A 24,803-nucleotide genomic window follows, 5' to 3' on the forward strand; every position below is an offset into this window, starting at 1 on the left:
GGCTTCCTGAACTTAAATTCAAACAGACTACAGTCGAAAGGGAAACCATTGTGAACCATTTTAGATTTTAGCATAATGCCATTATTTCGCAAAGCCTCGCTTACCTATAACAATGCAGCATTAATACTTTCACTGCCGAGTTCTTTTTTTCTGCCTGCTCCTCACTCCTCGTCGGGTTTTCTTTTGCATGCTTTCCGGGCTCATTTTTTCCATCTTAGTTCTATCCAATTTTATGCTAGTAATGCAGTATGATACTCTGCAGGGCATATATAAACATTCTTTATTCCACTTGTCAGGTTTCATCTTCTTCTTTGTATTCTTAGGTGTCAGGGGCTCTTCCTCACTTTCTTCACTCGACTAGTCATTTAGCTGAGCTGCTCTTGCATGTGAGCCAGAGTCATGAACAGTTCTTTATTCATCTGTCACGGTGCACCTGGCACATGGCTACAGTGCTCCATGGTTGCACTGCTTAGACGAGAAAGAAACAATGCGGTGATGATGATGCGGATCTAGAAACATGCGCTGTATTTGTTTGAAATTTACCCAACAAGTTCTACATGTTTATGTGGCCTCTTTATAGACGGCGTGAGATGCCTGTGTAATATTTCTTTTCACAGACAGGAGTAGTATCGGGAGTGGCAAGGAGTGAGTTAAAAAGGCAACACGAGTATACTTGGGAGTGACAGTGAAAGGTTAAACCCAAGACATCTGTGTATATTTCTGACTTCCCCGACATGCAGGGGCACTCAGCAGTGGTGGTGACCTTGACATTGCTGAAAGCGCCCTGGATGCAGGCGATGATTTTGTGTGATTTTGCTTGTACAGTGGAAATTTCCACACACAGGCCGGCAACCTTCAGTTTGCAATTAGTTCTTTTTACATCGGCTAATGCAAACTGTTTAGATAAAAATAGGAGCTTACCTCCAGTTAAATAGTGTGATATAGTGCGATTCAGTTGTGGAATCAAGAAAACTTGTTATTGCACCCAGGCTGATCACAGACGGGGCCCTTCCTGCTGTTGCCATCTTGGTCTGACTGTCTCGCCTATAATTCATAAAAAGTGCCAATACATGTAAAATTGCTTGTTTTTGCCTGAAACATCTACAGTTTCTTTGCCATATTGTTAGTTTCTTAACCATTTTGTCAGTGCTGTCACTATCCCTTGTGACTCAACTTGCTTATCTTCTGTCTAATCCTTCTTGCTGCCCACTGTGCGCTTGACTGGCATTATCACTTCTTTTCCACTTTGAGTGTTGCAATATTTGTCTTGCTTGCTGCTATATTTGTTGTGCCATATACATTGAATGGTCTGTTGCGTATACTGCGTTTCGCTTGTTAGCGTCCTTTGCGGTATGTCTTTGTCTTCATTTCTCCATCACCATAAGCATGCGCAGAGGTGGGTGGCAGGCCCCCCCCACCTAATCCTCTAAGGGGGGGTGCCAAGTTTTCCCCCATACCTTCACTCTGTCGTACCTGTGCGTCGTTTTTAAAAGTGGAGGGTTATATCCATAAAGATTTCTTTTTTACTACATTGGTGGCCAAGAATTCCTGCTGTTGCGTTCCAAGCCCCCTTTTCCTGTGGAAGCCGGGGACCCAGTAAGGAACCATTGCAAGAAGTGAGTCGTCGAGTAATCTCCAATTCTACATCCATGGCAAAGCTTGTTTTGTTTCTTAAGTGCAGAATATTTTTTGTGTGTTGCTAAACCATCACATCAAAATAAATTTTTTATAGCCATTCCTCATCTTCGTGCTGTGTTTTGGCTGTAGGGACCTGGGGGGAGCACTGCAGTGAAACTTCGCTCCCCCTAATACAGAATCTTGTGCACGCCTATGTTCATCACTTTCATTTTGTAGCTTCTTTTGTTTCACCTATCTTTATTGTTTCTGTTATTTCTTGTTTACGCCTGTTAGTTCCCTGACTTCTGGCGTTAAGCAGGCGATTGCAAGCATGCTGCCCAGCTCACCTTTTCCACCATCTTCTTCTGCTTGTCTATTGCTTCTGGTTCCTGGAGTTGTGGGAACTTTTTTTTCTTTGGATTTGCTCCTGTCCTGAGGTGCCCAGCACATGGACATTGACCTAAATCTACCTCCTTTGTCCTGGTTCGAACCTTGTGCTGTGTTGCTCCATTAGCTTGAGTCTTCTCTGCCACCTTCCATATTCTTATTATGTGCAGAGTCTGGAATTTCTTCCTGCACTGGTCTGAGTTGGTCCTCTGTTATTGTCGCACTAATATCTTTCTGGGTTGTCTTCGCTGCATTTTTGTTTTGCAGATTTTCGGTTTTGGGTTTGGGCACGCGTCCACTCTGTGTCCCACCTTACCGCAGCTCTAGCTCTTCGGTGCCGTCTTCTTGTCCAAGTAGCATAATATTTTGAGGCATGGTATTCTACATAGAAACAGACATTTCTGCCATCGTAATCGCTGCTGTAGTAACTTTTCTTAACGTCTTGGCTAAAAGCACTATATGTCCCTTGCTCTAGTGTACTTGCATATTTCTTCATCTGTCTTTTCTGGGTCGTTGCTTCTTATGAGCTTTCTGCATATACCTTCTGGTACCATCACATATGCACTGACCTGGTATGTCCTGCCATCAAGTTGAATTGCTTGCACATTGTTTACCATTCGTGCCACTTCTTCATTGTATGTCGCCGCAATAATATTCGGCTCCAGGTTTAGTCCCTCATCCTGTCTCGAGCATCCAGTGGCTGATGCCATTGCTAACGTAATTGCTCTCCTATTGAACTTTTCTGGCTCGCTTCTTGAGTATGATATTTCTTTTTTCCCCTTTGTGGGTGGCTTCAGGAATGCTCTTGGTCTTTGAGAACGCTTTCTTCGAGGATATCACCCAGCAAGCCTCACCAAGTGTTAGTGGCTGCGAGCCTATGAAGGCGGAGCATGACGGATGATGATGATAAGACTTAATAATGGCAGCAGGCCTAGCACGAGTGCTCCATGATACACCAGTGTTCATTTTGTCTTCCTCGTCCAGGACACCATAGCAGCCTAAATATCACTACAGTTAATGCTATGAGAAACTTTCCTGCTTTTCTCAATTCCTAATTAAATGGGTTTTGCTCATTTAAAACAAAAAAACTTGTGATGTTCTATTATTGGTGGGTCTTGTGTTCAGATTAATTTCTTATGGCACACAAAGCCTGTATTTCCTGTGCACATTGAACCAAACATAATAACAAATAAAAATAAAAAGGGGTTTATTCTTGCTGCTTAAAGTGAAAAAAACAGCAAGAGCTAGCTTAAACATGTAATTTTAAAAATGTTTTTTATCGATCTCTGCTCCTTTCAACCCTTCTTTTACGACACAGTCCAGATTTCCACTCACTATGAAACCGCTTCTGTGCCTTTCCTTTCTTGCAGCTATTTATAGTCCCTACACAGAGCTTAGTGTGAAAAGACAGCATTCTGCGTGCTGAGAAAGAGGCACCTGATTCGTATTGCCATTCCGCTTCAGAGTCTGGCCCAGCCACACTGGCACAGCCTGCTGCCAGTGCATATGGGAGGAGCCTGCCGTTTTTTAAGTCTGTGCCACTTTTGCCTCTTTCTTCACAACACACTCCAGGCCACCACCTACTGTATAACTCCCTATATTGCATAGAGGGTGCTATGCTATGAATTAGGCGTGATCCCGAACCGTGCACTAGCTATTGCTATAAATTACTAATGCACCCATCCACTTCCAGGCTACTCGGTGGGAACAAATATCACAGCATTACGCTGGTTGAGACTTTCAAATAGGGTAAGTAATACATGCAGGTAAGCAGTAACTTTGCATCAATGGTGGCACACTTTTCATGTTTGTTATTCATGTGTGTTGTAAGTTGCATTGTTTTGTGCTTAAAATTTTGGTTGTGATTTGCCATTGCGTTCACTTGTGTATGTAAAATACTGAGTTGCGTACTGTGGAGCTTAATATGAACTGCAACATGTAAGGTGGGATAAGAACTAAGTTCACAGTTTAGTGTGAGCCCAAATGGTGCTGCTGCAAATCAACACAGTTAGCTGTCGATGCAAACAAAACAACGAAGTACACTGAATGTTTGTGCAAGGTTGATGCTCTTTGTGATTGCACATTGATTGAAGTTTGTTCATGGCAGAAGTGTTGCAAGTCATGTTGAGTGTGATAGTACATCACTCTGCATGGTTTTGGGTTTGGATGCCGAAGACTAAGTTACAGATTTGATCCTAGCCATGATGGCTGCAGGAGGGACAGTGTGTAAAATAGCTCAGTTACTGTAACGTTTTCTCACTGAAACATTTAATCCGGGTGAAATTTATCTGTAGCCCTGGAGTATGGTGCACCTCATTGTCACTAACTCAGCTTTGGCACAAAATATTCATATACAGTCGAGTCCTATTGTAACAATACCAGTTATAACAATATATTGGCATGATCAAATTTACTATGTGTTCTATAGTAAAATATTCATTTCCTATGATGCTCTGTTGCCATGTTAACAGTTATAACAATTAAAATGGGCTACTTGAGCCAGCTTCAAAAGAAAAAAAAAATTAGTGTCTCTTAGATGTCTCTTGAGAGGAGAATGGCGAAAGCCTACCCTCCCTTTCCTATTATTTGCCTCTCATCATTTATAATTGGTTCACAGGAAGGGAAAGGCGTAGTACCTGTCATACTTGCTCTGTGGACACCTGCACCGCACCATAAGGGAAAGGAGGAAGGTGGGAATGAAAGTGGAAAGAAAGAAAGGGGTGCCGTAATGGAAGGCTATGGAGTAATTTCGACCCAACGTTACTATAACCAGCTTCAGTTTAAAAACTCTGGAGCGCCGCACGCCGCTGCCGCTGCCTTGCGCAGCGAGTGGCGCTGCAGTCGAACTAAGTTTCACCGCGCCGGCGCATTTGCCAGAGGCTGCAGGTGCTTCAGCCGCGTGCTCGCGAGTTCAAAGCGCTGACTTCATGCCGTGGAACCTAGCGGGTCCGGAAGTATGATGAATTTAGTATTCCTATTTTCTTGATTTTTTTCCATAGTTCGCTAAGTTGAGTAATAGATTTCATTCTTGTAGGCATGGTGTGCTAAGTTGCCACTGCACCTAATAACGGCCGCGAGAAGGATAGGAAACGAACTAGAGCACTGCGCAGGCCTGATTTTCCAACCCGGGCCCATCATTTCAAGATCGAGCCCAGCCCGGGCTCACTGCTCCAGGCCTCGGCCCGGCCAGGGCCCACGGGGACATGAAGCAGGCCCGAACCGGGCCCACTCTAAGTCTCGCCCTTGCCCAGGGCCAGCAGTCAGTCTGAGCGGATTGCTTAAATATGTACAGTTATGGTGAAAAATGAAATGCTTAACGCTTTTTTTATTCCATCATAAATGGTTTAGTCCTCATTTACATGCAACAGTACATAAAAGAGTCAACTTTCCAAATAACTTGTTACGAAACCAAGCGCGTAGAAGAAAAAATTTCCAAAAGACTGCATGAAGTATTCTGTAATAGAAGAGACATCTGAGCGAGTTGGTACGGGGACATAATGAGTAAACAGCTCTACAGACTAGGACGGAGGTCAAGAACAAACAAGACTGGCGCTGACTCGCAACTGGAGTTTATTGAAAAAAACACAGTATAAATATCCCAGCCAAGCAGCACCAAACCACACATTAAACAAAAGCCAAATCATGATGACCCCACACATCGCATGATATGCCTGGCCTCAATGATTTCCTGGTTTCCGGCACAGATTAACCGGGAAATCATTAAGGCCAGGCATATCATGCGATAGGTGAAAAATGTGCTAGGGAACCGTCAATCGCTTTAAGAGATAATGAGGTTGGGTTTCTTGAACGTGGTGTGTGGAGTTTATTGAAAAAAACACAGTATAAATATCCCAGCCAAGCAGCACCAAACCACACATTAAACAAAAGCCAAATCATGATGACCCCACACACACACACCACGTTCAAGAAACCCAACCTCATTATCTGTTAATGTGATTTACGGTCCACTAACACATTTTTCATCTAATCGCATGATTTGCCTGGCCTCAATGATTTCCTGGTTTCCGGCACAGATTAACCGGGAAATCATTAAGGCCAGGCATATCATGTGATAGGTGAAAAATGTGCTAGGGAACCGTCAATCGCTTTAACAGATAATGAGGTTGGGTTTCTTGAACGTGGTGTGTGTGTGGGGTCATCATGATTTGGTTTTTGTTTAATGTGTGGTTTGGTGCTGCTTGGCTGGGATATTTATACTGTATTTTTTTCAATAAACTTCAGTTGCGAGTCAGCGCCTGTCCTGTTTGTTCTTGACCTCCGTCCTAGTCTGTAGCACTGTTTATTCATCATGAAGTATTTCTTTGTTATAGAAAGAGTGCAAGACTGTACTACCAAAGCTCTTATCTGGGCTAGTTGGTTGCTAGATTCAGGTATAGTTGCTATCACACGAGGAACTGCCCACCTATTTTCTGTATGCACAAAGTCCGAAACGAGATTGTGATAAATTTATCAATAATATTGTATGTGCTAAGAGCGGTAATTCTCTCTGTTATCTAAATTGCTGATTTAACGCTTGTAGGTTTGCTGTTCACAAATTTTTTTTCCTTTGGTCATGACTGTATTTCATGTGTAATTTTTTAGTTTATTGCTATGGGTGTGCTTTTTATGTAGCCTTAGTCCTGATGGTATTTTTAAAATAAATAATTGATACTGCTTAAATGTTTCGTTATCACAAATCAAGGTTTATGGTTTGAAAGCAATAGATTATAGGAATTTTAAATATGGCTGTGTTGCGACGCCGGTAGGACCGGAGCCGAAGGTAGCGAACGCCAGTGAGGCGAGACGACGAGGCACCACGGAAGCGAGGAGCAGTGCAAATTTATTTACATGATAGTAGAGATATTAGAGAAAGTCTGTCAATGTCCCCAGAAATGCCCCGGTTTTTCTACACTGTCTTGTCCCTAGATACCTAGATAGGGAATCCTTTGTCCTTGAGCACTGGCCAATTGAAGAGCACCACTTGGCTTTTTTGCACACAGCACCATGAAGACACGCCTTCCGAATTCCTTCACGTACGCCACGGCACGTGGGCGAATACGTCACGTTCGCCGCAGCTGGGTATCCGATGAAACGCGAGCTTGTTGCTTCGCGCAGTGCATTGACTGCCGTCGTCGAGGCAGGCCTGTTGCTATGTCCAGGTTGATATCTGCTTCCTCAAGTGCTCCTGACAATGACGACACACTGACGCCTGGCGCCTTCACAGACGTGACCGCACAGACATCACAGCTCCTCCGCCGACAGGATGATCTCGGAAGGCGAGGAGTGTCAGCTGCTTGACGTAAGAGATCAGCATCTTCGTTCAAGGGGTGTATCACACCTAAATTCCAAAGGCTGACGCCACAGACAAAGCAAGCACCAGCAAAACTCTCTGGCAACCAGGCTGTGGTGTGATTAGAAAAAGTTCTGCCCCTCATCGTAATCGCGGTCACTGTCGCACTGCGGTTAAATAGAATGCCTTGTGCCTTTTCTTGAACAACAAGTAATTCACTCGGTTATAAGGACAAAATAACATCACATAAACACTTTGTGTTACATCAAAGAATATTTCTTTGCCCAGATATTAAGAATCAATAGGCACGGCTCAAGCTATCAACGTTAGCATTTGCCTTTCCTTTTTTGTATCGCATGCTGAAACTTAAATCTTGGAGCGCGAGGCTCCATCTCAGCAATCGATGCTTTTACCATGTCAGCAGGCAGTGATCGGTTACAAAGACGAAAGGGATTTCGTAGAGGTAGCATGCCAGTTTTTGGGACGCCCAAACCAGGCAAGCACACTCTTTTTCACATGCACTATAGGCCTCTTCTCTCGCCGTCAGCTTCCTGCTAGCGAAGAGCACCGGATGTTCATTTCCATTTTCGTCTTCTTGACATAGAATCACCCCTAAACCACGGTTACTCGCATCACATTGAACAATAAAGGATCGATCATATCTCGGTGCACGCAGTACAGGGGAGCTGGACAGAGCTGCCTTAAGCGCCTCAAAAGCATTGTCCATTTCTTTACTCCATCGTACTCTTTCCGGAGCGTTTTTTTCTCAGAGTGTCGGTCAGAGGAGCGGCAAGTTCAGAGTAACGGGGTATGTATCTTTGATAATACCCTGTAAGCCCCAGGAATGCTCTTATTCCAGTTTTGTTTTGCGGCTGCATGAATTCAGAGACTGCTTCAACTTTCAAATCATCTGGCCTCCTTTTACCTTGTCCCACGACATGCCCCAAGTATCTCATTTCTGCTCGCGCCAGTTGGCACTTTGCTGGCTTCACAGTAAGACCTGCACCTTTCAAACGGCCGAAAATGTCGCGAAGGTGAGAAAGATGTTCTCCCCAAGTAGCTGAAAATATAGCTATATCATCTAAGTATAAGAGAGCGTAACTCTCAGCACACTTCAGCACTCGGTCCATGAGTCTGGAAAAACAGAATGGTGCATTCTTTAGGCCGAAACTCAGCGCGAGAGGTCTGAAGGTGCCCATAGGTGTGACGAAAGCAGCATACTGGCTAGCTCATTGGGTCATAGGCACTTGCCAGTAGCCTCGGACTAATACCCCAGTCACACGGGCAAGTTTAGTGACACTTTCACGAAGTGCACTTACTTAGGAAGAATGACACTTTCGGTGCTCGCTGCCACACGACAAAATCAAGTGTCATTTTGAAATGACGGCAGTGCCGATGCGGATGCTGTAGCCCTATGTGGAAATTAATTAGTTTTCGCTGAAATACCTTAAAGTTAATTGTATAGCAAGCACAGTGACCCCAAGCTAATATTCACTTTATTTGGGCATTTGAGTTCATGGATTTGACTAAAAAGACATTGCGATGTTGCACGGGCATGTTGGACATATGGAGCGGAGTCACTGGTGTTCGAGCGCGAAAAGTTATCGAGCTAGTATGATTCAGAGCAGCGTGCATTTTTCACACGAAATCATGTCCGACAGTGCTCCTATGCAGCCTAAAATGTCCAGCGGCGCAGCACCCATACGGCAGCATCGTCACGTCTTCACAGCGTTTGCTTGCCGTCGTACACAACGTCGGAAAAAGTCCGGTTTCCGCAGCATCACGAGAGTAGGCGAGAAGTTCGCAGTGTTCACAGCACCGGATGCTACTAGCTTTCCGCTGTAGTACCACCCGCGAGCGCCCGGGAACGGCAGAGCGCGCGGTGCAAGCAGCGCTTGGCTGTGCGCTCCTCCGTGGTCGTCGCTAGGCCTATAGTTTGTTTCGCATCGAAGTATCAGTGGGCGGCGCTTTCGTATGGCCACCTTAATAGGATATATGGCTCACTCATGGCACTGCCTTATTGTCAAACTTGCTGTCTGTTCATAATAAGAGACAGGTACAATTCAAATTGAAGACTTAGGTAGCGTATACGTGTACTGCAATGGTGAGCTGCGCCGCGCCACCGGCGACGATGGCTATGAAGTTGTGAGCAGAAATTTGCTCGGGTCGCAGCAATTGTACCTACTATAGCCACTCGGTATAGGTCAACGATCCCCAAGAAGGATTAATTACTGACATTGCTTTACTTCAGGGATCATTATTTACGGGAAAAACTAATTCTCGCACACTTTTCTGACGCCGGTGACAGCGGGGCAGGATGCGCCCTAAAGGTGCTGGCTTGGCGCTGGCGGCTTGTGGGAGGAAAGGCGGTGGTGTCTTCGGCTGGCGCTTGAGCAAAATGCTGCCTGTCAAGCGACGACTTTCTAGAGATTGGGTTACAAATAACTCCAACTTCGTTGATGCAGCTTGAGATACCGCATACCATCGAAGTGCAGCAGCAGACGAACGCCTTCGCCTTAGCGCAAGCACTGTGAGCGAGGGTAGCTACTCATGTGTACGCATCGTTTTCAGTTGGTGACAGCTAACTCTTGCCTATTAATAGAAATGCTCATGAAATTACGGTAAACATTTCAAAACATTGTAATTCTCAAAAAATGTATGAGTGATATGTCACTGCCCTGCTGTCGAGACTACACACTCGCCTGCCGGACAAAGTGTAGTGAGTTTGCCAAACTCACTTCACGCCGAGTGTGTTCGGCAGCGAGTGTCATTAAAGTTCATCGTGTGACACGATGCGAATGACACTAAACGCGAGTGCACTCGTTGAAAGTGACACTAAACTTGCTCGTCTGACCGGGGTATAAATCCAGAGTGGACACGTAGTTCGCAGTGCTTACTTTCTCTACGCGCTCTTCCACGTTTGGAATCGGGTATGTTTGATCTTTGGTTATTGCATTTAACTTTCGATAATCTATGCAAGGACGAGGGTCTTTGCCCGGAACTTCTACTAATATAATAGGTGACGCGTAGGCACTTTCGCATGGTTCAATAACAACTCCCAGTTCGAGCATGCGTTCTACCTCCGCCTTTAGTATATCCTGCTGTCGCGGAGCCAGTCTATAAGGCCGTAACTTTACGGGTACTTCAGAAGTTAGCTCGATATCATGTGCTATGAGCGTGGTTCGCCCCGGTCTCTCAGAGAAGAGACCGTCGTATTCCGAGATTAAACTATGCAAATCTTTCCACTGCGTTTCGGTCAGGCTTTTAGCAGACGCTGCCACTTTCATAACGTCGTCAGCCCCAATACTTTCTTTAGGACCTTACATTCGAGAAATTTCTGTAATTAGTTCCTCACTGACATTTAAGACTGCATTAATTGTCTGAACCTCTGCCACATATCGTTTAATGAGGTTGTGATGATAAATCATTATCTCTCTGCGCCTACCTTTCCGCTCAATGGCGTAGTTTGTTTCAGAAAGCTTCTTCACAACTCTGAATGGCCCTTCCCATTGAACCTCGAGTTTATTTAATCGAGATGGTCGCAGTACAAGGACTTGATCTCCCTCCTGATACGACCTCAGCTTTGAATTACAGTCGTAATAACTTTTCGCCTTTAACTGTGCCTCTTTCATGTTTGCTTCTGCGATTTCTCGGCAGCGGTGAAGCCTTCCTAGTAAGTCCAAGATGTATTCAACTACTGTTGGATCTGTGTTTTTAGACTCCCATGATTCTATCAGAAGGTGTAAAGGTGAGTGCAAGGCTCGCCCGTACACGAGCTCAGACGGACTAAATCCAGTCGCCTCATGAGTGACCGTGCGTAAAGCAAACAGCATAGCGGGAATACATGCGTCCCACTGGCGTTTCTTTTCAAAGATTAGCGCTCGCAGTATTCGCTTCATGACTGAGTGATACCGTTCAACGCTGTTCGACTGTGGGTGATTATGAGAGCTGTGAATTATCTTAAAGGTCCACGGAAACGGCCCCCAAGAAGCCACTGATAAACGTGTTCAGTGTGTAGAACACATCCTTTTGAACATTGATGCAAAGTATAACTCCTTGGATTAAAGCCAGCGATTTATTATTAGTTTTTAAAAACAGCGTTTTTTGAAATTCGCGGGCAGAGAGAATGTCGCTTGGCGGTGTCGCATGGAACTATTTCCTTAACCCGTGACGTCACGGGTGAGTTGACTGGCAAGGCTTGCTAGAAGCTGCCATTCGCTGCGGCCGCTGCAGCCATTACGTCACGGACACACTTCCGGTAGCTGCGAAAGTCGTCTGCTCGTGCGCTGCTCGAACTATGCCACCATAGCTCGAACTCTGTGCGGGCTGTTACACAGCTCGCCGCCCTTATCAGTTAGGTGGCCATTGCCCATTAAGTACAACAACCGAAGTGACGCAGGGATCGGCAGAACGAAGCTGCATTTACAAATATCTTATCTATATAACGTGGTTTCTGGAGTACCGGAGTGTCGTCCGACGAGGTGTCAACAGCACGGTCAAGCACCGCACGATGGCAGCACCTCCTCGACCACCGTAAACACCGCCAAAGCCTTGACACCGCCGCTGTGGCCCCTCCTCCCGCATACCGTTCGCGAACGACGCGGCGGATCGTTAGCACTGATGTCCGCAATAAAGCGTGCTAAAATTTTTTGCCGTCTGAAATACTGAGCCGAATATCAAGTATGAAGCCCTCGTGAGGATCGCTGACCAGCAGCAAATTGCTGGTAAGAGCGATAGCCGTGATACAAGCTAGTTTCTGCTCAAGCCAGCTGCCGCTGGTGCATTTTGGCTGATCCGATCTGCTCGTACTAGCTCTGCGATTAATGCGTCGGCAGAGTTAATCCTATAATTATTTTACTATGGCAGGATAGGATTCACTATAATGCAGTTTCATAAGTAGACGATCTACGACAGCGTTGATCATGTTCCAAAGCGTCGACCGCCGCGGCTTCGAAGCGAAACAATTTAGGCCTAGTGACGACTAGGGACAATCACGCATGGCGCCGTCGTTCGCTGCGCTCGCGCGCCCCACCCCCCGATAATTGTGTAACATACCTCAGCCTGCTCGCGGCATCCCGTGCTGCAAGCGTTGCAAACTCGTGTACCTTCATAGCTAAGGCCGCGCATTTTTTGACAATCTGCTCAGCAACAAGCCGTTCAAACGATACTGCAGGCAAGACAAGGCTTCAGTACGCAGTCGCTGCACTGTCGGCCGTAATCGAAGACGTCGGGCGGCATCATATTCTATACATCGATCTTTAAACGTGATACAGTGGGCAAATGAATAACTTTGTTAAGCAGACCCGCTCGTACGTTTCGCGCACTCGGGCGCCAATGAGTAGCTTCCGTCAACAGACTCCGTCATAATCTCGGTTAACGATGTCGTCAAGCTCGGTTTGTGATAACCGCGGTTAGTGGTGTAACCATGTTTTAGTCCGCCGTGTATCATAGAGTAACCACGGGTTCGCGGTTACACTAACCGTCGCTGCGCGAACTGGCAAACTCCTCAGGCGTGTGCGAGCGAGGACGGGTTGACGCGAGTACGTCAGCGAGCGAGCGCGCGGCAACCAGAAGTTCGTCGAAGTGACGTATGTCTGGGCGGAGCTTTGAACTTGCTTGTATTCTTAATTTTTTTTATGGCTCCCTTCGGCGTACGAGTTGAGAGGGAAAATTGGAAGGGTCATTTTTAATCGCCGATATCTCTGGTGTTGCAGAAGCTAGATCGAAAATTTTTGCGGGAGAATGATGGGTGGTTTAATAACTATCAGTGTTATGGCGTTGTTTACCTTTCTTGGTGACCCCTTTCAGTGGGCCTTTAATTCCACATTTCTCTAGGCAACCCGAGGTAAGAACACTAGTGAACATGGTGCCCTGATCGCTTTGAATTTTCTGTGGAAATCCTACCCTTGAGAAAATGGACAGCAGTGCATTTACTACTTCCACCGAGCTGTGCTCTTTGATGGGGATGGCTTCCGGAAACTTTGTGGCTGGACAAATAGCGGTCAGAAAGTATCGATAACCTGATTTTGTCACTGGGAGTGGCCCAACGATATCTACTACCAGCTGTCGAAAGGGCTCCGAAATTATCGGCAGCAGTTTGAGCGGAGCCTTACTTTTATCGTACGGCTTCCCCACTCTCTGACAAGTGTCGCATGCCCTTACATAGTCTTCAACGTCCTTGAAACAACCCAAGTGTCCAGACCAACTCTCTCCGTGACAAAGGGACAAGATTTCGGCCCGATACTTGGTTGGCACTACCAACTGGTCAAAGACGCGGCCTTTGTTGCAGCTGTAGTGTCGATACAGTATTCCATTTCTCACCGGGAAGCTAACATATTGTAACAGTACGGAAGAAGATGAAGTTTAGAAGACAAGTGAAGGAGAAAGACGTTGAAAAAGGACTCTCGTGCCGGACGCGCTGCCGTTGACCAGCTGAGCTCCCTACCCTATCGTCTTGTAGTTCAGCGCTCCGACGTCTTACCCCCTTCGTAACAAATTGGTGGAGGTGCTGGGTACGACTACCCTCAAGACGCATCCTCAATCGCTGGAGCTTCGTCGGAGCCGTCGCCTCGCTGGTCTCCCACCCTTTTCAACAAGAATGCAGCAGGCCCTGTGGCGTGGACGTAGGGCGTTTGTGTCGTTGGCACTCAGTGCAGCTCGCCACATATCGCTCAGTTGTCTGGCGCATCTTTGGCCAATAAAACCGTTCGCGGGCACGATGGAGCGTTCTTGCAGAGCCCAGGTGACCGGAAGTGGGGTCGTCGTGCATGGCGCGTAAGATGCACGAGCGGTAGCTCTCGGGAACCTCAAGCAGAAACAAGCATTTGTTACCCCGGACGGCCTATTTGAATTTAACGTGATGCCCTTCGGCCTATGTAATGCGCCGGCCACATTTGAAAGATTTATGGACACAATACTTCGTGGCCTCAAGTGGGAAATCTGCATGTGCTATTTAGACAATGTTGTTATTTTTGGCCGGACTTTTACTGAACATAACACGCGACTCGCTGTTGTGTTAGATTGCCTACAGAAGGCTGGCCTTGTCCTGAATTCTAAAAAGTGCCGTTTTGGTGAACGTCAAGCGCTGGTACTCGGGCATCTCGTCGACCGCGATGGAGTTCGGCCAGGTCCACAGAAGACTGCAGCAGTTGCAGCGTTCCAACGACCACAGACTCAAAAGGAGCTCCGCAGTTTTCTGGGCCTGTGTTCCTACTTTCGACGATTCATTCCAAGGTTTGCCGATGTCGCCTACCCTCTGACATCCCTTCTACAAAAGGACGTCCCTTTCGACTGGACCTCAGATTGCGACGCGTCTTTCCGCCAACTAAAGTTTCTGCTAACGTCACATCCCATACTACGGCACTTCAACCCCTCCGCTCCGACTGAAGTCCACACTGATGCAAGTGGGATTGGTGTTGGCGCTGTGCTTGTGCAACGTTCGACAACAGGCGAGCATGTAATTGCGTATGCAAGCCGTTCCCTCAGCAAACCTGAGCGTAACTACACTGTTACGGAGCAGGAGTGTCTCGCTGTAGTTTTCGCTGTTCAGCGGTTTCGGTGCTACCTATATGGACGCCATTTCACGGTTGTGACGGACCATCATGCCCTGTGTTGGCTTGTCAACCTTCGTGATCCATCTGGTCGTCTGGCACGCTGGGCCCTTCGTCTGCAAGAGTACGACTTCACTGTTTCGTACAAGAGTGGCCGCAAACACGCCGATGCAGACTGTCTTTCACGCCTTCCTCTTCCTACGACCGAATGTGACTCTGGTGATTTCGATCATTACATCGCCTCCGTCGTGCCTGAGTTTCCCGACGCCTCGGCTCTGCGGACTGCGCAAGAGACCGACATAAGCCTCGAGCCCCTGCTTGCGGAGGCGCGGGATTCCACTGCTTCCAGCCCATTTTGTCTCCGTGATGGCCTTTTGTACAAAAAGGCTTACTCAAGCACCGGTACGAATTTTCTGCTTGTGGTTCCCGAGAGCTACCGCTCGTGCATCTTACGCGCCATGCACGACGACCCCACTTCCGGTCACCTGGGCTCTGCAAGAACGCTCCATCGTGCCCGCGAACGGTTTTATTGGCCAAAGATGCGCCAGACAACTGAGCGATATGTGGCGAGCTGCACTGAGTGCCAACGACACAAACGCCCTACGTCCACGCCACAGGGCCTGCTGCATCCTGTGACTCCACCACGTGGCGCATTTGAGAAAATCGGAATCGACCTTATGGGTCCCTTCCCGAAGTCATCCGACGGAAATCGTTGGATCGTGGTTTGTGCCGACTACCTCACCCGCTACTGCGAAACGGCAGCTCTTCCTTCAGCCACCGCTCACCACGTGTCCCTGTTCTTGCTCCGTTCTGTGATCCTCCGCCATGGACCTCCGCGAGTGATCATCAGTGACCGAGGTCGCCAGTTTATGGCAGACGTTGTGGAAGAGCTTCTTCGTTTGTGTGCGTCGCATTTTAGGCATTCCACACCATATCACCCTCAAACCAACGGCTTGACGGAGCGCACAAACCGCACACTCACGAACATGCTATCTATGTACATCGCATCTGACCACAAGAATTGGGATACTGTACTGCCATTTATAACGTTTGCATTCAACACCGCAACCCATGAGACTACTGGCTACAGCCCGTTCTTCCTGCTATATGCCCGTCCTCCTCGGTATTGTCTAGATACCATTCTTCCTTACTCCGTCCATGATGAACCGTGCATTGCGGAAACTCTTTGTCGAGCCGAAGAAGCTCGCCGTCTCGCCCGTTTGCGAATTCTCGCTTCTCAAGAGCGTTCAAAAGCTCGGTACGACAGCCGGCATAACCATGTGTCTTACGCCCCTGGAGATTTAGTGTGGCTTTGGCGACCTCTCCGAAAGCGTGGTTTAGCGCAGAAAATGTTGGCGCATTACGCTGGCCCTTACGTTGTGCTTCAACGCGTCAGTGAAGTGAACTACCAAATAGCACGTATGACAGCAAGTGGTCGTCGTTCAGTCAGAACTGAAGTTGCCCATGTCGCCCGGATGAAGCCGTGTCACTCTCGTGGAAACGAATAACTACCTCGCCCGGGGGGCTTCGTCTGCAAAGGGGGAAAATGTAACAGTACGGAAGAAGATGAAGTTTAGAAGACAAGTGAAGGAGAAAGACGTTGAAAAAGGACTCTCGTGCCGGACGCGCTGCCGTTGACCAGCTGAGCTCCCTACCCTATCGTCTTGTAGTTCAGCGCTCCGACGTCTTACCCCCTTCGTAACAATATTTACGAGCGACTCCTTCCTTTGCCGTGGGCCAGTTATCTCTGAGAGTCAGATCTTCTGCCTGTTCTTTAATAAGGGTCTCTCTGGTTACCTTCCCCCAGAATTCGGTCTAGCGAATCTGATGACGGAAGCACAAACAGCCCCTCACATTCGATCACTTTGCTTTCTGATCGCCCTGGCTTGTTTGAACTGGCTTCCTCCGTTTCTGCTACCGTTCCCTCGCGGAGTGATGTGGGCGGTTGCTCTTCAAGTTCATTATTTTGTATGTTTGGCTTCATAGCCTCACTCTCTTTTTGACTGCACTTCTGCAAAGTTACAGGCTGCGCACATGTGTCAGGTGTTTCTACTACATCCTCTCTTGAGTTCGGCTCTCTCATCTCCAACTTAGCAGCTAGAGCACGCGCCTTAGCTCTCGTGAGAACCTGAACGCCTGTCAAACTTTTGCCTTCCTCTTTAAGAAGTTGGTCCGTTCAGTTAGAAAACAAATATGAGTACTGGGGTGGTAGCTTGTTTGAAACCGCCGCCTCAGTTCGAACCTCACCAAACGGTCCACTGATAACCACGTCCGCTAGTGGGAGACAAACGCTTGCTTCCTCCAGTATAGGTTTTATCCGGGTGCATTTGCCGTTGTACTGAGTTTGCTCAACATAGTCCGGATGCACAAGATCAATTGTCGCTCCACTGTCCCTGAGCACCCGACAGGTTTTTCCGTTTATAGTGAGACGGAAGAGATATGGACTGAGCAACTCTTCATTTGTCGCTGAATCGCACGCGTAAGTAAATGTGACTCTTGGTTTGCGACATCCGGCAGCAATGTGCCCAGTTTCGTTAGTTGTAGCACGTGAGCAGCTTCCGCGCCTCAAAAATCTTTTTCTTTGAGCGTTCATCAATCTCCTTTTTTTCCGACTCATTATCCGACTTCTCAACTTTAGTAGGCTTCCTTGTAGCATCCACTGTTCCACTTTTAGGCTTAATTGCCGCTCTCCCTTGGCATTCTGTCCAGCTCTTCCCTTTGTCTACCGGCTTAGCGGAAGAAAACTCATCTCGTATGTTCCCTCGGCGGTACACATATTCATCAGCCAATTCGGCCACTGCTTGCACCGAGCTGACAGTCGCCCTGTCCAGGGTCCAAAGTTTCATTGACTCTGGAACCTTCGAAAGAAACTGCTCGATAGAGATGACTTCGAGAGCTTTACTATACTCATCATTGACTTTGGCGCCTTTCATCCATTCTATCAGATTTGCCTTCAACTCATAGGCAAACTCTGCATAGCTAGCACCTTGACTTTTCGTAATGCTCCGAAATCTTTGCCTGAAAGCCTCTGACAACAGACGAAATCTCTTGAGCAGGCTCTCCTTAACTTTATCGTAGTCATCAGAGTCCTCCGCAGAGAGTCTAGCGATTACTTCCGCTGCCTCGCACGGTAGCAAGCTCAACAAACGTCATGGCCAAGAGCTGCGTCCAAACTGTGCTTTCTCGCAAGCTCTCTCAAAATTAACCAGATAGAGGCCTATATCTTGCCCAACTTTGAAGGGCTGTAACAGTTTTGATAGGTCATAAAGATCTTGTCGTGCAACTGCCTCTACTGATTGAACACCAATCGTCTTTTTGAGCTCAACTTCCAAGCGGAGTTTCTCAACTTCCAGCTCTAGCTGTTTTCTCTCTGCCGCTTGACATCTCTGAATCTCTTGCCATGCTTCTTTTATTAGTCCACTTTCGATATCTGAAAATTCTATTGCTACTATAATCTCAGATTTCGTCATCTCTGGACTAATCCTAACGCCTAGCTCCTCACTCAGACTTACGAGCTGAGTCTTGAGTAGCCGCTTCACATCCAGAACTGACAGCAGTGCAACAATGCCGTGGCCTCCACCCAGAAGTACTTCAATTTACGCTTCTGTGGTTGGCCTCACCAGGGAGAAGATTACACCTCTATCTTAACAGCCTGGTAACCAAAAAGCAATGCCAGCACTCACCAGTCCGTAACTGCCAGTCTCTGCGATCTCAGCGTGCTGTCTTTCGTTGGTCAGTCAGGCTCGATCAGACCGCTGCCACCAGTTGTTGCGACGCCGGTAGGGCCAGAGCCAAAGGTAGCGAACGCCAGCGAAGCGAGACGACGAGGCACCATGGAAGTGAGGAGCAGTGCAAATTTATTTACATGATGGTAGAGATTTTAGAGAAAGTCTGTCAGTGTCCCCAGAAATGCCCCGGTTTTTCTACTGTCTTGTCCCTAGGTACCTAGATAGGGAATCCTTTGTCCTTGAGCACTGGCCAATCGAAGAGCACCACTTGGTGTTTTTGCACACAGCACCATGAAGACACGCCTTCCGAATTCCTTCACATAGGCCACGGCACATGGGCGAATACGTCACCAGCTTCCCACGGATAGACCTGGTTCTTGACGCTGCGGAAGCGAGGATATCATATTGTCGGCGCGTCTCTTCTCTCAGGCATGCTCTTGGTAACGGTAAACCGACCACAATACGGGGCCCGCGATGTATGCCTCCTTCTTCCACCGCTGCCTTTGGGAAGAGCGTAATTTCAAGGGCAGACTCCCGGAGCGTTCGCCGCACCTGGGTATCCGATGAAACGCAAGCTTGTTGCTTCGCGCAGGGCCTTGACCGCCGTCGTCGAGGCAGGCCTGTTGCTATGCCCAGGTTGATATCTGCTTCCTCAAGTGCTCCTGGCAATGACGACACGCTGGCGCCTTCACAGACATGACCGCACAGACATCACAGCTTCTTATTAGCAATTAGCTCTTGGGGCATATTATTGGCTCAGTCACACAGGCTGTTCCCGGCAACTATGCCTCAAGAACCTGTTTTAGCAAGGACAAGAGAAGAAAAAAACCTACATATTCTTGTGAAGCGTTCAATGCCACACTCCGCATACCTATGGAGACAAAAAGCAAAACGCCTGTTTATTGTGCATGTATTTGGGTTTGAATACCCGAACGTTCCTATTGCTGTACGCTCTTATTCTATGTCGTTTATCATAGCGTAGAGATGGTTGGGGGGGGGGGGGGGGAGGAGGCGGCTAAGGCAGAGAAAGGCTATCTTTGAAAAGATGGCTGCCAGCCGAGCTTATGAGGCTTCAAATGACCGGTCACTAAGGTAGCACAAACACAACATCGAGAAGATACAAGAGTGCCTTCTGCTAGATCCGACGGAATGGGCTCACCAAGGAGGTTATATAGTTCTATGCAACCTCCTTGGTGTTCACTGATTGCTGAAAATTCTCACTTTTGCAGGCACGTGCCCATATAAACGAGGCTTGTGTCATGCATTGCAGCGGTCCACGAACCTATACCGTAGTAGACCGTGCTGCAGGGTTTTGCACTTTTTCATTTGAACTTTTTTGCTTGTGTAGTTAAACAAGTGTGCGCGTCCAAAGTGACTTGGGCAAACCAGTACCGCTGACTAAAATCAGTCTGCAAATGAGCTTTCCGTCATTCCACGTTAGCAAATGTACATTTAGTGGTTTATTCATAAACCATTTGAATGATTTTAATGCCGGGATTCCTTCATTTCCGAAAGAAGACTACACAGCTAGCTCTAGCTTGGCCCGAGTCCGCAACTTCAAGCCGTAGCCCGGCCTGGGCCTGGCAAAACAGTCATTTTCAGGCTCGGGCCGAGCCCATGTAGTGTTCTAAAAGGAACCATTTTATTAATCCTGCCTCCAAGTTCATTTTTAAAGCGTGCGTATGTCTCTGAGTCCTTTTCGTGGTTGAAGGTCCCTCTCCGTGATACTGCACGCGCAGTCAGTCAGTGGACTACTAAAGCGCGCGCTCAAAGACCCGCCCACGCTGACCGGGCCCATTACATTCCGACAATTCTGAAAAAAAAAAAAAAAAAAAGCAGTGCGCAGTGTGAAGAACTTAGCGCAACAACTTGAAGACAAGAAAAGATGAGTTACGCAACGCAGTCCCCTGCATTTGTCTAAGTTTCCATCCCTCTACAGAAGCTGGTTCTAGTAACGTTGTTTCGACCATCAGGCATCTCTAATGTGCACTGACATCGCACAGCACACAGACGCCTCTTCGTTTCGCCTCCATTGAAACGCAGCCGCCGTTGGTCGGGATCCTCTTATTGGCATTCGTTGCAGTGCTACATATAATTATAATATGTTTACAGGAAAGGCACAGTATTTGTCACACTTTCTCCGGCAAGTGTGAGTTTGGACGGTGCACCTTCGCTGCTGTCGCGTAGCGTAACTTGGCGCGCATTCAAGTACTTCTGCCAGACCTTTTCGAAAAGTTCTGTAGTCAACACAGTCGTTAAAACAAAACAACGGAACAGATTTATTGTCCCTTCGTTTACAACACTCGCTCGCACGGTGTACAGAACACACACTGCCCGAAAAGGGACGTTTCAGTGGCGGCACGGTCCACTCGGTCCCTCTCCGCACACCCTCTCCCACCAGATGTCCGGGGTTGGAATGGCCGAGTAACCCGAGAGCTACTTCGCAGCGCGGAGCAGAGCACCCCCCGTCGAGTCCGAGGCGGGACCCCGGAGAGGGTCTGCGCGAATTCCGTCCGTGGGCCGAAAGTGCGTGGCGTCTCTGTCGACAACACTAGCATAGTGCATGCAAAAGGCTCTTAATCAGGAAAGATGCAGTCAAAATATTTGTTTTTTCAATATCGTATTTTCGTATCTGCATTTCAAGCGTGATAAATCAGTTTGTGCTAATCACGGTGGTGCTAATATAGCCAATGTTGCGCGACGGTTAGCCACATTGGAGCCACTCAGCTCTGAAGCCAACTTGAGCCAGTTCAGTTCAATTCGATTTTGCCACTTTGTTATGGTGGTTGACGGCATTCCATATTGCCGTTGGTTCTGAACCCGATTTGTTGCAGCTGAAGCATCCGACTACAAAGCAAATGCCTGGGAAAAGCAAATTTCAAGGCGTGTGGCTTCACAACGACGCTTACAAAGACTGGATTGCACCAGATACGACGAGTGAGCACCGCGCAAGATGCAGACCTTGCAGCAAGACCTTGATATCATCACCATGGGCAAGTCGGCGTTAAAGAGCCGTATAAAGAGTGCTAAGCATGCTGGCATCATGAAGATTGCAGCCAACAGCTCGATGTGAAAGTATTTAGTTCCAAGTACGAGCCAAAGGTCAGCCGCCCTGCCTCCTTCGCAATCGGGAAAGCTAGACGATGCTTGCAAGGCACACGAGCTAGTGACGAAAGCTGAGATTCTGTGGACTTTGAAGGTTGTGACATCGCATTTCTCCTATCGGTCATCATTGGAAGCAGTCCAGCTATTCCAGCGTCTGTTCCCTGACAGTGACGTGGCCAAAGCATTTTCTTGCGGAGAGAAAAATTGTGCCTACGTAAAATTGGTGCCTGATATTGAAAACTGCTACGTGTAGCATTGTGTTGAGTCCTTGAAAATACTCCAACTGGGCCTTGAAATTCCTTGAATATCCTTAAATTTGCCCCTTTTGAATCTGTATGAATCCTGAAGGAAGCTTCCTTGAGAATGAGTGCACTATTTCGGTGCACAATGGGTGGGAAAGTGCTCGGCAGGGCACCTACAAGAAGGTGGAAGAAGTCCTATATCAGTCATTTCTCAGCATCCGTGCACAGAATCTGCCGATTTGTCGGCTAATTCTGGCAGCAAAAGAGAGCCAGTTTGCCCTTCTTCGCAACTATGACTTCCATCCAGACAGTGGCTGGCTTTAGTGATTCAAGGACTGGTATGGAATTGTATACAAAGCCATCACCAGCGAGAGAGCTTCAGATTCACTTGAGGCGGAAACTCGAGTTGGGGAAAGAAACATTGCCATGCATCTTTTAAGAGTATGTAAACAACAATATCTGCAGTGGTGGCAAAGCCAGACTTTTTGTTTTTTTATTTTTCAAATGTTTCCCTCCAAAACTTGTGCTCAGAGGGAACCCATGCAAGGGGAAAAAGGGCAAGTTGTGTGTGACTTTTCTTATGCACGAATATGGACGGAAGTAATAAGTGCCCAGCATTAGTTATCAGAACATCAAAGCATCGCCGTAGCTTCCGAAGTGGCGCCTCCAATATCCTCATACGCTACTGCCACATGGCAAGGCATGAATTGCGCAAGTGCTTTTTCTTGAGTGGTCTGCAGAATTCAGTGAATGTATGGAACATCAAAAGAGGATGATTGTGCCGGTGCTCGATAACTTCAGTGTGCATCATTCCATTCCAGCGCTGTCAAGCGTGGAGAGAGAGAGAGAAAACTTTATTTCAAAAAGAAAATGAAAAGAGAAAGGAAAAAAGAAAAAAAGAAAAAAGGGGGGGGGGGGGGCAGTGAGTGGAGTCTTCATTTCAAGACCCCAGTGGCCTGGGCTGCCGCTCTTGCCTGAGTTACCAGCCTACGCTGGGTCTCTAGATCTCAAGCGTGGAAGTCTTCTTTCTTCCTCCTAACATTGCTTCAGGTTTTTGGCCTATGGATGCCAATGTAATTGCCAATTTCAAGGTGCTGTACTGCTTCTGCCGCATCTTGAGTAGGTTAGTGCTGTCCATGGAAATGGCTACACGAAGTGACCAGCCTGATTTTGAGATAGGATCTTTGATGCACGATCCAAAGTCAGGGCTTCTACAGTGAAGAACTGCTTAGCTGGCTTTGTTTAGGGCCGCATGGCCGCTGCAAGTGATGCTTGCAAAGATCCAACCAATGAAGTGATGCTGAAACTGTGGTCCGTGCTCAACGAGAGTTTCTGCATGCAGATGATGCTGTGGAAAGATCTGAGCATCACACTGATGAGGCAGTCATGGCCTATGTGCAAGTGGCGGGTAAGAACAGTTGGGGTGACGCAGACAATGCTGATAATGACACGATCAGCCTTTCCGATTTGTGTTCTCGTAGAAGGCTGTGCGGATGATCAAGTACCTCGAGGACTTTGTTCGAAGAATCTTCCACTTGACCATGTGGAACAACTGGATGATCTCGGGAGAGAAATGTTCAACTTTGCATAAATCAAGCAAAGCTGACAGATTATGGCTTCTCTTTGAATTAAGAAACCAATTTCAGTTGATTAAAATGTTTGAATCTTTGTCTTGGCTTTCTTTTTTTTTCTGGTTAAAGCAGTCATTGGGTGTAAGAGTGTCACTTCAGTATTGTTATATGTGGACTCTACTATTTTTCTTGTGGGGGCTACGCTGCTGCTTTTCTCCTCTTTGATTTGGGGGCAATGTTCTGCTGCCGGTCAGTGTTAGCAGGGATGGATTGAAGACCAGTGATTAATAATGTTTTGGATTTATGTGGCAGCATGATATGGGAAAAAAGTCTGTCTAGTGGAAAATGTAACTCAGTGTTAACGGAGAACGGAACCACTTTAGGTCAGTGGTCAATTCTAGTGACTGCATTATCCTTTCTGAGCTTAATGTATGTTCAGCGAAAAACGTAGCGTAAAGACAGGACTAGAGAGACGAGGACAGGACACAGCTACAACTACAATAAGGCTTGCACAGAGAACAGAGCTTTTATTTGTTCTCGCCCCCTTCATGAGCAATGTTCACTCTGTGCAAGCCTTATTGCAGTTGTAGCTCTGTCCTGTCCTCGTCTCTCTAGTCCTTTCTTTACACTCCGATCAACTGGCCCCACAGTGTACTCTTACATTTCTTAATGTATGTATCTACGCACCATTTTTAAAGTTTGTTTCCCAGTTTGCAGCAATGTTGTTATGCAAAGGTGCAGTGTGAGTTAATGCATTTTTTGGATTTTCAGAAATTTGTTTTGAAAGGATCCTTCGGAACTGAAACTTCTACTTACAATTCATTGGGTGATGTCACTGGTACTGCTCCATATGGTGAGAACCTTTCTTTTTATTTTTTTTTTATTTTCCTTTGCATGTTTGTTTGCAAAGTAAGAGCGGGTGGAAACCAGCACACAGTACCAGCATATTTCAGCTAGTACTTAGATGCCTCACTGAACTGAGCTCATAGGTTTCTTAACTCTTCCCTTACCTTGGGGAAAATGACCGTTTTATGTAGGTTATGGTAGTCTTCTTTTGTGTGTGTGTTTGTGTGTGTGTTTGTGTGTGTGTGTGTGCGTGCATGCGAAAGCTAATAACATTAATTTTATCAAACACATGAAATGGAAGCTAAATAACCGTGCTTTTAGGCATAGGCATATAAGTTTGACAACTAAATTTGCATTGCAATACAAATTTTTAATTGCCAAAAAGACTTGCAAAAAAAAAAAAAAAAGAAAAGAACAATACTTGTAAATATACACCTGTACTTAGAAGAAAATGTAAAAATGTTTTT

At 47.0% G+C, this 24,803-nt stretch overlaps 1 protein-coding gene across 4 annotated transcripts in view; it reads left to right on the top strand.

Annotated features, from left to right (window-relative positions):
• LOC146206727 (pseudouridylate synthase TRUB1-like) overlaps nt 1-24,803 on the top strand; it is an 82,633-nt gene that overhangs the window by 26,316 nt on the left and 31,514 nt on the right. For 3 of the 4 annotated variants that reach the window (XM_084591537.1, XM_084591533.1, XM_084591535.1), the window contains 3 exons: nt 3,698-3,753; nt 23,262-23,327; nt 24,262-24,343. In XM_084591537.1, coding sequence (XP_084447663.1) covers nt 3,698-3,753; nt 23,262-23,327; nt 24,262-24,343 — 204 coding nt within the window. The remainder of the gene's footprint in view (nt 1-3,697; nt 3,754-23,261; nt 23,328-24,261; nt 24,344-24,803) is intronic. The other variant, XM_084591534.1, reaches the window with a different exon arrangement.

This window comes from Amblyomma maculatum, chromosome 1 (genome assembly GCF_055883805.1).
Source record: "Amblyomma maculatum isolate TAMU_Amacu chromosome 1, ASM5588380v1, whole genome shotgun sequence".
In the NCBI taxonomy this organism is placed as follows: Eukaryota; Metazoa; Arthropoda; class Arachnida; order Ixodida; family Ixodidae; genus Amblyomma; species Amblyomma maculatum.